This window comes from Polistes dominula, unplaced genomic scaffold, assembly GCF_049000335.1.
Source record: "Polistes dominula isolate Pdom_NZ unplaced genomic scaffold, Pdom_raw_medaka contig_82, whole genome shotgun sequence".
Classification (NCBI taxonomy): Eukaryota; Metazoa; Arthropoda; class Insecta; order Hymenoptera; family Vespidae; genus Polistes; species Polistes dominula.
Genome location: NW_028301046.1, coordinates 5,536,817 through 5,550,093, shown reverse-complemented (window position 1 = coordinate 5,550,093; position 13,277 = coordinate 5,536,817). Strand labels below are relative to the sequence as shown.

At 31.8% G+C, this 13,277-nt stretch overlaps 1 protein-coding gene and 1 long non-coding RNA gene across 19 annotated transcripts in view; both read left to right on the top strand.

Annotated features, from left to right (window-relative positions):
- Positions 1-13,277, top strand: part of LOC107074551 (uncharacterized) — a 75,766-nt gene that overhangs the window by 13,334 nt on the left and 49,155 nt on the right. For all 18 annotated transcript variants that reach the window (XM_089175138.1, XM_089175135.1, XM_089175132.1 and 15 more), the window contains 12 exons: positions 8,429-8,530; positions 8,696-8,828; positions 9,256-9,419; positions 10,239-10,394; positions 11,214-11,342; positions 11,445-11,642; positions 11,733-12,029; positions 12,120-12,317; positions 12,389-12,535; positions 12,635-12,784; positions 12,881-13,021; positions 13,101-13,256. In XM_089175138.1, coding sequence (XP_089031264.1) covers positions 8,429-8,530; positions 8,696-8,828; positions 9,256-9,419; positions 10,239-10,394; positions 11,214-11,342; positions 11,445-11,642; positions 11,733-12,029; positions 12,120-12,317; positions 12,389-12,535; positions 12,635-12,784; positions 12,881-13,021; positions 13,101-13,256 — 1,971 coding nt within the window. The remainder of the gene's footprint in view (positions 1-8,428; positions 8,531-8,695; positions 8,829-9,255; positions 9,420-10,238; positions 10,395-11,213; positions 11,343-11,444; positions 11,643-11,732; positions 12,030-12,119; positions 12,318-12,388; positions 12,536-12,634; positions 12,785-12,880; positions 13,022-13,100; positions 13,257-13,277) is intronic.
- Positions 4,195-6,048, top strand: LOC149031651 (uncharacterized). Its single transcript, XR_016177483.1, has 2 exons — positions 4,195-4,332; positions 5,678-6,048. It is a non-coding gene; the product is annotated as an uncharacterized LOC149031651 (long non-coding RNA).

The following is a 13,277-nucleotide window of genomic DNA, read 5'->3' as shown; positions in this document are numbered from 1 at the left end:
GATGGAAGAAAATTAAAAAAAAATATATGTATATATATACATACATATACATACCGAAGTATCAGTTTGTCAGCATCTTGCGAGATAGGATGTACTTTCTTGAAGAATTGTACTTTTAAAGATAGGAATGTGGGATCGCCAAATAAAACTTTTCATTTCATTATTTTCTCTTTTTCTTTTGTTCATTTTAATCGTCGAAAGGAGAACCGTGATGTTGGGAATCGACTTCTATTTCTTTACTTTTATTTTTATTTTTTTTTTGTCAACCTCGAACTACCTATGCGTATAGTAAGAGCGAGAACGCATATACGGTTATGCCGTCACCCTCGACGAGCGAGGCCAAACAAGATGGCCGTAAAAACCTGTACTTTCGATCCAGTCAGCACCTGATGACCTCACACTTATAACGCGGGACGTGATGTCATTCCTCGTTTGTAATTTATTGTGATTATGTAACATTGGCTTAGTGCATAGTTAACTTGGACTGATCATAGAGAGATGGCTGAGATGAATAGATGGATAGATAGATAAATAGATAGAATAGATAGATAGGTAGGGAGAGAAAGGGATATAGGATGGACACTACTGAATGGTAGAGAGAGACAGAGAGAGAAAAAAAAGAGAACTTTTAATAACACGAGAGAGAAAATAAATTGATTGGATTTCTTTGATATTCGTTGTTGCAAAAACAATGTTTTTTTTTTCTTTACTTTGAATTTGCAACGTTTTTCTCATAAAACGTATAATTTTATCAAACAAATGACTTTTTTTTTTGTATGTAACATTCCTCTGGCCTCTGTTTACGTAGTTTAAACACGTTACGAGGAAAATATATTTATTTTTAGATTAGATTGAGCATAAACATTGTTTAAGATCAAATTCCATGTTGATTTTATTATTCTAACGACTAAGTATGTAGGTTTATATGAATTTACCATAACACTGCTGCATCGTTGACAGGATAATTGCGTGCTTTTATCGTCGGCGATTGTTAGAAATTAGCAAAATACTATCAGAAGATAATCGGTCAAGTTCGAGGATAGTTCGTGGGAAGTAATTTTTCTTTCCTTCTGCAGGACTCGCGGGAACCATCAGTCAAAAGGATTCCCAGCGAGATAGATCAAATTAGAAGTTAAGAAGAGCAGTTGTACGGCTCGATGCTTCTTTGATTTCAGGGTTGTAAGGAGGAAAGGGCGTTCAGATCGTGCGATTTGTATTTACTTGTATAATTTTATGCATACGTACTGAGAATGACGTATTTGTAAACGTAACGTTGTGATGTTATTTTTAATTATTATTTCGAAGATTCGACTGGAATGAAAACTTCGTATTTTTATTTTTAAACTTTCTTCTGTGTACCTGCTATAATATTTTAAACCTTTTTTTTTTAAATCTATTTATAAAATAAAATGTTTTATTTTCGAGGTAAATTTTCATGAGATTCATACAAAATGCATAATAATAATATTAATAATAATAGTAATAATAATAATACTGAAAGAGGTCAGGGTCTTCCGGTCAGTCTTAAATTAAAAATGTTTCCTCGTAGTAGAATCTTTCACGAGTCGTACCCGTGGGTCTCGTTAATTCGTAAAAAACTTCAGAGAGATCAACTCTTCTTGGCCATGGCCTAGTCACTGTTCGATGAAAATCAACATTAATCACGTCTCGCCAAGAAAAGACTCGATATTTAACGTCACGATATCTCAGCTCTTAGTCTGGACAGGTAGTAGTTGTAGTAGTAGTAAGCGTAGAACTCCGTTCCTGGAGGCATTTGGAAACGGTCAAGGCCCTTTCGAGGATCCTACACGTATGTGAAGCTTGCGCTTACTCCTACGCATGTGTGACTCGTATATAACCACCACATATTTGTGTGCGTATACATTGAAATATGGCGTCTACCCACACCGGAGAATGAACACGCCTACACGCGTAAAAGACTTTGTTACTTTCCGGTTTGTGCTACGTGTATTTTGCATTCCACACGTTGTCAGATGGTTATCTTGAAATTTTAATTAGTTTAATTACATTATCCGACTACATTCAAAATGTACGTACTTTCCTATCCGTTCGTTGTAATTTTTTATTCTTTGGAAGATTTTTTATTTTTTTTTATTTATCCCTTCGTTTAATTTTTTTTTACGTTTTTTGATGAAGAATTAAACACATTTTCCAATGAAAATTCCCCGACGGTTTGTTCTTTGGTGCACGGTCGTTCGTGGTTCGTGGTTCACGCTTCGAAGCCGACGTTAGTCCTTTCTCGGTCTTCCTTTTTTTTACTCTTTCTCGTTATATTGTCTGCTTTTTCTTTTTTTTTCTTCCTTTCTACTACTTTTATTATCCTACCACTATAATCGTTCCGTTGCATGTCTTATTCTTCTTCTTTCTCTATTTCTAAGCAAAGTCAACGAACTCAACCTCGTTCCTTCATTGTCACATTAATTGTTCTCGTCTATTATATTACTTCCGTCAGACTATAAGTCTACCTTTTGCGTGTTGATCGATCGATCACCTGTCGAACATTGATATCCTTGGTAAAGATTCATTACTATTTTGCTACCTTTAGCTATTTATAGATTTACTGTCATAGAATGGGAACGTCAAGAAAAGATTGTATTTAAAAATGATAATAAATCGCTGATATTTAATAAGTAATATGTAATTATATTTTAAATCGATGATGTAATCGTAAAAAAGAAAAAAAAAACAAAATACAAATCACTATAATCTATCACGAAAAATATGTGAAAATGTATTTTCTCGCATACCATTTATTCGAGGGTTCTGAATTTGTTCAGCGACTGGAACGCCAAGCAGGTCTACGTAGGTACACATTCTGTTACTATAGTAGTCAGTTTTGTGCATGTTGTATCTATAGTTAGCTTGGTACATAGCCAGAAATTGCAGTAAGGTTCGTAGGTATTGCACTTGTTGCCGTTTACTTCCTTTTTACTAATGTATGGAAGCCCAAATAGACTAAAAGTATTTAAGATAAGACAAATTCTTCTACTTATTTGACATTTAAAAATAAAAATATGATAATTCAATACAAATGGTACATCATTAAAATTTATTATGACAATATTTTATTCTAATAATTATAATCAAGTTGAATATTTTATTAATTAGAATTGTTAAACAAGCTTTTACTTTGTCACATTTTTTCAATTAATAATAAGAAAAATTAAAGATGAATAAATTTTATACGAATGTGTTAGTTGTTTTATAAGTGACATGTTTACAACTTTTGAAACTTTGGCAATAACCAAAGATGATATCACTTGGTATAGTTGATCGGGTTTACAACAGTTTCTTCAAGCTGGTTCGAAGACTCGTCCAGTATCACCCGAGGCAATCTACGAGAGTTTAAATCTTTGATACAGTCGAGATTCTACGAGAATCTACGGGTTCATGAGTTTCTTACGTAGTATCTTCGTTCCTATAGTTTGTTCCATAGTTGCGTTCTGTTCTGTTCTGTTGTGTTGTGTTAGGTGAAATGGAAGGATCCATTCAACGATAAGAAAAAGTTTGATGGTATTTCGATGAAAGAAACGATTTAGCCGTAACAGTCGTCGTTGTTTCGATTATAAAAATATCGATGTTCCGGTACGTTAACGATCGTCTTCGGTTTTTCACAAAGAAATTGTCATTAAACTCTTTGAAGCTTAAAATTTTAGAAAATAAAATATAAACAGTGCCCTTCCCCCCACAAACACACGTTATACGTCGAAATGTTATTTTTAGAAAATGTTATTACATAAAATGAATACAAAAGTTATTTAAGTGTTACATTATAGGGTAAGATATAAAAATAGCCATGTTTTCCATGTGTGATGATAATTTTTCGAGACGAGATATAAAAATATCTTACTGTAAGCATATTTAGGTATTAAAAAAAGGGTGGAATATGGAGTATTGAATTTTATCGTGTTTCGATTAGAACGCTCCATTTATTTTCGTATTTATTTGGAATGAAATAGTGAATTGATAGAAAATGTTTATGTAATTTTTACGGGAAGATTTTGAGATCAAAGACATTTAAACGAATAGGAGACTCGAATATATAATATCAAGCTCGCATAGTACTTAAAATGCGCGCATAGCTACGCTATATGATCGCATTGAGTGAGACTAGACTTGTTCGTTGTAATAAAGAGACAGTAATGAGACCACCGCGACGATGACTTCCACCGGTTTTTCTACTCTTTTTCAACGGTTGTTCTACCATGCCGGAGATACAGCTTCGCTTCTTGGATAAAGAGTATAGAAAGATGATGGGGCTAGGTGAGGAAGAAGAAGAAAAAGAAGAAGGGTTCTAGTAAAGGGAGAAGGGTAAGGAGCAAGTATAACACGAGGGAATGTCCACGTGTTGGATGTAACGGGGTCGCTGAATTATTTAAAACCGAGCCGTCATTTATCGCGAAACACAAAAGGACACTTTATCTCTGTTGCACCGATTAGAAAGAATTTCCTTCTCTATGAAGGAAGAATCGTTTCTTTTAACGTTTGATATTTAAAAGAGATTTATCTTGTGTGTGTGTGTGTGTGAGAGAGACGTTTTTATCATATATATTATATTTACCATAGATCTCTTCTTTTTTTTCGATTCTCAATCTTTTTTAAAGTAATCTTTTAATTTGTTTAAGGGAAATAAATATAAATCGTCTCGTAATTCAAATAATTGATTTGTTTATTCTTTAACGTTAAATATTTTTCCATGAAACAAATGAATGCATGTATTAAATGTGTAAATTAATTCGAATGCAATTTTATATTGTTTAAATTGAAATTATCAATAACATAATTTGTGAATTAATCGAATCTAATCTACACTGTTATTTTTTTTGATAATTTACGTATATTATTTTTAACAACCCACACTATTCTCGATATTTCTTGCCTTTGTCAATAACCCCTCCTTCCCCATAGATTATTCTTTCGAAAAAATAAATAGTCTTGATTTTAGTTCGATTATCGTCACGTACCTTAAAACCTAATAACAAAGAATTGATAGTTTTAAAAGAATATATTCTTATTTATTTATTCGAGTTTATCGTCCTACGAGGTCAGCTCGTGTTTAAGTAATCGGATCTGTCGTACAGTTTCGTGGCCCTACATATACCATAAGTATAATACATACTTACAAACGTAAACGTGTATAATATCCCTTTCTAAGTAGCAGTCTCACGTATTTATTTTAGTTCATTTACTTCTTATACCGCAAAAGTTAGTAATCTTTTTTTAGACATATATAGAATGTATGTTACAATATACGTGGCGTGGTTTCGCCATTGATGAAAAAAAAATGTGTCGCCGTTATCGACACCATACACAATCCTTTCGTCTATACCTGGTATATCATAACTCGACTTTCATTCTTGTGATTTCGCGATGCTTGTACTTCGAATATGAAAAAATAATGTTTCGTCATTAACATAAATACGATTGTACGATCGTGACATTCGTTATTTCTAATTTATGTTATTTTAATTTAATCTCAATCAATTAATCAGTTAATACAAATAAAAAAATTCTTTTTTACTATGTCATATAAATTCTATTTCAGTTCGTTACATTTTCTATTAACACCTACATTTGCGGACTTATTTTATGGTATTATCATGCGTATGTGTCTTAAGAAGATAATATTACTAACCGGAGATTCCTTCCTTTTCAGATTAAATTAGCATTGACGTTATATGGTGCTACTACCACTTATGAGAGAGAACAAAAAAACAAAAAAGGAAGATCTTGATTGAAACCACCACCCACTTCGAATGCTATTTTCTTTTTTTCTCTACGAAATTAATAGACTGTAAATCCTAGTTGGTTTATTTTGTTAGCGTTGGCAATCACTTTATGAGGGAAGCTTATCCTTTTTTCGTAGCATGAAGCTATGAATAGGATCGATTTAAAAAAAAAATAAAAAAATAAAAGTGCTGTTGATAGGAAGATAAAGCCCATCGTGAAAGCTTATAGAAAGAAAATAAGAAAAAACGGTAGGTAGATAAAGCAGAAAGAAAGAAATAAAGAAAGAAACTAAACTAATCGTTAATGGAAACAGTATACCTTTTGTATTGAAGTATTTTTTATTTACATTAGAAAATAAATGCGATTCCAATTGTACTCCCTAAGAAAAAGAAGAAAAAACATTATCAAATAAACTTTATATATACATAATGATATCCTTATTTACCTTATTTTTTTTTTAATTTATTTTTTTGTAATTACCATAAAAAGAAATCTCTCTTGAACAAATAACTGCGTGTTTAAGGAAGTAAATAAGTAAAACTATTATTTACGATACATATTCCGTATGTTAATTACCGTGACAGTAACGGAGGAGGATTATTTGCCCTGAAAAAAAAAAACTCGTCCAACGTACTCTGTTATCGATTTATTGTTCGACAGCGTTTATGCATGCAACGCATGAACGATAATACGATGTGTTCCAGTAATACGACAGGGTATTCGTCGTTGGGTGACGCCGAAGCGTCTCGTCTCTCCCTGTAACTCCTTTTTACTTACCTTTACTATCCAGGTGTAGTTCGGTTAGTTTATTCTCGTACACTTACCGTCCACATAAAGCTTATAACGTAGCTTATAAACCAGTTGCCGCTGACTAACACGCGACTTTCTCGCTTCCAGACATGTACGTTGTCTTCTTCCCCGTAAAAAAAAAAAGAAAAAAAATGGGAACTTTATTCTTATAAATATAAAACACACATAGGATTATATAATACATCTAACGCATTACACAATCAATGAAATTCTTGTAAAGATTTTGTATTGCTATCAATACATTTTTAGTGACCTTCAAAATCTTTTTATTGAATTGAAAATATTATAAATTTATTTTTAAAATAACTGAATCATAGGTTCATATTTTTTTTCTTGTAATAAAACTCTAATTGATAATTTGTAATTTTTGTCACGAAAGTATAATAAGTATTGTTAAATTAAACGTATATGTATATTATTTTAATTTAATCGTTAATATTTATTTTGTTCTCTTTTTCAATGTAAATTTCCTTTAGACGCAATACGTTTGTGCTATTGAATTTTCTACTCCTAGAAAATTTACCATGAATGCACTTTTTGGTACAGCTTTGAGAGAGATTACTGCAAATTTCTTGTAGTGTATTCGTCCGACTGAAAATGATGTTTTCGGAGTGGTAATTTGAGTTTTGGGAATAAGAAAAAATTACACAAAGTCAAGCGAATTTGATATTTGCGGTTTAATATTGATGCTCGTTTCTGAAGTTTGTGCCTAAAATTGAAACAATTTTTGTTTTCGATCAAATTCACTTTTATTTTTTGACATGGTCTTTAAACTTTTAAAAAAGGATAGTCTTCAGAATATTCTACCCATCTTCGTATCAAATATTTCCATTCCATTACGGTAAAGCAATTTTTGAGAAAGCTTATGTATTCATGCATTATTGTTATTTTATTATAAATAAGAGAAAAAGCTAGTCTTTATCGATCAAATGGATAGTAGTAAAATAACGAGATCAGCATCAATCGTTCGTGTAGACCGAAAGGCGCCGTATGTTCCAGTAAACTACATACACATTGGCTAACAACCTGCATTGTAATCGTGAAATAATGGCGGAGCATGTCGTGCGTGATTATTTTTCTTTTTCTTCATATTTTGCGCTAGAAAAATTAATAGATATGTATAAGTAGTAGAATCATCATACATGTATATACTATATACATGTGTGGATTTCTTTTTTTATACTAGTTGTAATTTCAAAGATCGATAAATTTATCTTTCATACATTGTCTGCTGAATAAGCTTTGTTATTTATTGTTTAGGATTTACAAAGAATATATAACATTGAGACGTGCTTTTGATAACTTTTATCGAGAAACGAAAAATACAATTCGATAAAATAGAAACGTAAAAAGCACGGTTAAAATGAATGTATGTGCAAGTTTTTATGTTCTAAGATCGAACATTTACAATTCATAGATAACATTGACAAACTTTCGTATGCACCGATATTAAATATACATGTGCATATCGTAATGCACAATAGAAAACAATAATGAGGACATTGCAAACATGCCGAAAATTATAATGAAATCATATTAGAGTATATTTTCTTTTTATTACGTTGACAATGGAAAGAATACAAAGAAGGAAAAGCACATTGGAATTAAAGGCACGTGAATACATACATATGTACGAGACGTGATTTGGAGAAGATATACGGATTAAAACGTTACGTAAGGTCCCTTGATAATTTCTATTACGAATGTTCACACGAGTACATTAGCCTAGTTAGCATGAAATTAATCAGAATTATGCAATGTCCGACTTATCATATAACTCGAGTAAACCGTTCATTCAATAATTACAACGTAAGAGAAAATAAATATAATCGATTCAATTTGTCAAATTTTATTTGATTATTTTCAGAGTGATCCAAGTACGTCATTTTTGAGAGCAGCTCGTGCGGGCCAACTCGAAAAGGTTTTGGAATATCTTGAATCGGGAGTGGATATTAATGCATCGAATGCTGTAAGTTTATCATTGCTGTATCGCATGAATTTAACATAGTCGCAATTGATCAAGATACTTAAGTGACTATCTTAGGAACTATGCGTGTATACGTATAACGAATATTTTACTTACACAGAATCTAAATAAAAAAGGAAATGAATTTATTTTTTTTTTTATACTTAGAACGGACTGAATGCTTTGCACCTGGCAGCTAAGGATGGCCACTTGGAAATCGTACGAGAACTTCTTAATCGTGGCGCAGTAGTCGATGCGGCTACTAAAAAGGGAAACACTGCATTGCACATTGCTTCTCTTGGTAAGTAAGCGTAATTCCATTTGTGTGTGTGTTTCTGTCTATACGTATATACAAACGTATTACAAATACACGTAAAATACACGTACTCTCAGATTATATCGATTAACCCATATCTTTCCATACCTTGATACCGATATGGTGCATTGCCTCTAGGCAATAATAATTTTTAAAAAATTCATTGTTATGTCCAACGACTCGATGACACGTTTAATCGAAAAAGAATGTAACTTTTGATGGATTTATTTATACTGAAAAATATATAATATTTCATATTTTTGTTTGTATTTTTTTTCTTTTTTTAAAGAGTTTTATCATATACGCGTTAACTTTTTGTTTACCCTATACTTATTCTTCCTGGGTCATAATGGGAAATGTATATGATATCTGACCACTTTTCTTTCACTGTGAAACTAATATCTTGTTTCAGCTGGACAAGAGGAGGTTGTACAATTGCTAGTTCAACAAGGTGCTTCTGTCAACGCACAGTCACAAAATGGGTTCACACCACTATATATGGCTGCTCAGGAAAATCATGACTCTGTGGTCAAGTACCTCCTCAGTAAGGGTGCAAATCAAACCCTCACTACAGAGGTACGTGTTATATATATAATTTATTTTAATAATAAATACGTGTTATTCGAAAAAAGATACTTTATCTAATAATTAGAAGAAGAAAAACGTGCTCGAAATGTTTCAAAGATTTAATTTCGATTTTAGTCGTAAACACGAATCGAAATCGCATTGATTATATGTGATTTATGATTATTCTTGTTTACGAGCGACATATATCTTCTGTGTTAAAGTTTTTTTATAATAATAAATTATATTATAACTACTTTGAAATAATCACTATTATTGCTATTAGCATTACACGTTTGTCCTATCGATAACGATTCAATTTACGATGACTCATTTACATTATTATCTTACTCCCCGATAATACGAAAAATCGTATTAGGAATGTCTGCCAACAAATTAGTTCTACCACTATTACTAAAAGGGTGGAGCTGCTATCATTTAGGGTTAGGGTAAATCACTTTAATGATGCCCAAGGTCCTTTTTCTAATATAGGAGATAAGGAATAATTTTTGGTTATTCGATTAAAATAAATGATAAATGATTTGAAATTGATTTAAAGGATCAATATTCTATTTATGGGTCGATTAATTCATTACGAAACGAGTAATGTAAACATGTAAAAGAAAAAACAAGGATTACCTTGAAATCTCAAAAACGTGTCCTTCATATAGACAAGTTCTGCCAGAAGGCAAATTCTCGAAATAAAATTAATTCCGTTAATTTTTGAATAACAAATAGTTCCCGAAAATAATTTTGTGCAAAAACTTATACGAGATACAATGTACTTTATTTATTATTCAATTTTTATTTATGTTTTATTTTCTATCGTAGGATGGGTTTACTCCATTGGCGGTGGCCATGCAACAGGGTCATGATAAAGTAGTTGCCGTTCTATTGGAAAATGATACTCGCGGTAAAGTTCGATTACCTGCTCTCCACATTGCAGCTAAGAAGGATGATTGTAATGCTGCTGCCCTACTTTTGCAAGTACGACGCCATATTTCTTTTTTTCTAGCAAAAGAGCCCTTCGTAGCAATCCTCTTATTCTTGTTAATAGGGTTCACCACTTAATACATTTCTATTAGTTTATACCATACATTCTTTTGATCCAAATAGTTGACCGATTTTTATATGAACGAGAATAATAAAAAATATAACTATAAAATTGTGAAAATTGTTATGTTCTAAACAAAAATTCGTCTCTTAAATTTTCAAATATTTAAAATCGATGTAAATGTATTATAACAAAAAATTCTCGGAAAATATAATCTCATATCGGAAAACTTTGTCTTTAAAATATTCTATCGTTCGAATAAAAAGTAGAGGATAATTTTAACTTTTTTTATAAACTTCTGCAAATAATGTAAAACAGTTTTGTATAGATGTTTCGCATATATTTAAGTGAAAGAAAGTTAGGACGTTAATTACATCAAAAGAATTTTAAATTACATACGAACGTGTATATAAATATGATTTTTATTAAATACGAAAAGAATAAAATCGTTTATGAGATCTCATATCGACTTATGTATTTTTACGCGTTATTAAAAAAGTACTGTAGCTTTTTTTAGTTATATAAGAATATGTACTTGACCTATTTATGAATTATATCATCGTTATGAAATACGTCAGACTGACAAATAGGTAGCTGATGAACGTTCATGAATTATCATTCATTTTGAATTCGTAATAAATCGATCAAAGGGTCAATATAATACGCTTTTATTTTATATTTTAAGTAAATGGAAAATTATAAAAGTAAATAGTGCGTTTATTGAATCTTTATCGTATTTTATTTTTTAACAGAACGACCATAATCCCGATGTAACTTCGAAAAGCGGTTTTACGCCACTTCACATAGCCGCACATTATGGCAACGATCGAATTGCTTCTTTACTTTATGACAGAGGTGCGGATGTTAATTTTGTTGCTAAAGTAAGTATTCAATCATATTTATATGTGCACCTATAATTATTAAAAAATATTTGAACAAATATGATATTTACGTTTTATTTTTTCGTTTGTTCGTTCATATAGCACAATATTACACCAATTCATGTAGCTGCAAAATGGGGTAAACTAAAAATGGTAAGTCATCTGATGAATAAAGGAGCAAATATCGAAGCTAAAACGAGAGATGGCCTTACACCTCTTCATTGTGCAGCAAGATCAGGTCATCATGAAGTTGTTGATATTCTTATTGAAAAAGGAGCGCCCATTGGCTCTAAGACAAAGGTAATAAATTATATATTCATAAACCTCATCGTTGTCGAATAATATTTGATTATCATTTGAGTAATGCATTTTTTCTTGATTATCGTGCAGAATGGTCTCGCACCATTACACATGGCTGCTCAAGGAGATCACGTAGACGCAGCAAGGGTTTTACTTTATCATCGTGCACCTGTGGATGAAGTAACAGTAGACTATTTAACAGCATTGCATGTGGCAGCTCATTGTGGTCACGTAAGAGTGGCCAAACTTTTACTCGATAGAAATGCGGATCCTAATGCACGTGCACTCAATGGTTTCACACCTCTTCATATTGCGTGTAAGAAGAACAGAATCAAAGTGGTTGAACTTCTATTAAAACACAAAGCTAGTATCGAAGCCACTACGGAGGTAAACAATATTATTATTGAATATTAAAAATATATTTTTTGTAATAATTTAAAATTCTAAAAAATTTCTTGTTATTTATTTTTGTTTTAGTCCGGATTAACTCCGCTGCATGTAGCAAGTTTTATGGGATGTATGAACATCGTCATTTACTTGCTGCAACACGAAGCTAGTCCAGACATACCGACAGTAAGAGGCGAGACGCCGTTACATTTAGCTGCTAGAGCAAACCAGACTGATATTATCAGGATACTTCTTAGGAATGGTGCTCAAGTTGACGCTAGAGCAAGGGTACGGATATCATGTAATTTTATTTTTTTGTTTTGAATAATTTTGATGTCTGTCATATTATTTTTTTTTAGGAGGAACAAACACCACTCCACGTTGCTTCCCGCTTAGGTAACGTTGACATTGTAATGTTGCTATTACAACACGGTGCTGGAGTTGATGCAACAACAAAAGATTTGTACACTCCACTTCATATCGCGGCTAAGGAAGGTCAGGAAGAGGTAAACATTTTATAGTTACAAGTAATTTTTGGTCATACAATTTAATATTTGATTATACCTATTAAATATAACGTATTAACAATTATTTTTTATGTGTAGGTTGCTTCAGTTTTATTAGAAAATGGCGCATCACTTACTGCTACGACTAAAAAAGGTTTTACGCCATTGCATTTAGCAGCTAAATATGGCAATATGAACGTGGCAAGATTGTTACTACAAAAGAATGCACCTGTTGATGCTCAAGGAAAGGTAAGTAACGTCCTTATAATATTTAATTTTTATTAAAATTATATATAAGCGTAGACGCGACAAGTAAAAATATTTTGATCAATTTATTAAATACAGAATGGAGTAACTCCTCTTCACGTAGCATCGCATTACGACCATCAGAATGTAGCATTACTCCTATTAGATAAGGGTGCTTCGCCACATGCTATGGCTAAAAATGGTCATACACCTTTACATATTGCAGCACGAAAAAATCAGGCAAGTAAATAGAGTAAAATGATATTAAAATTGACAGAATTGACAGAATTAACAGAAAAATTTGAATGATTGTATACAGATGGACATTGCAACAACATTACTGGAATATGGTGCAAAAGCTAATGCAGAATCAAAAGCTGGATTTACGCCGCTACATTTAAGTGCACAAGAAGGACACACTGATATGTCAACTTTACTTATCGAACACAAGGCAGACACAAATCATAAGGCGAAGGTACATTCGCATAATTAGAAT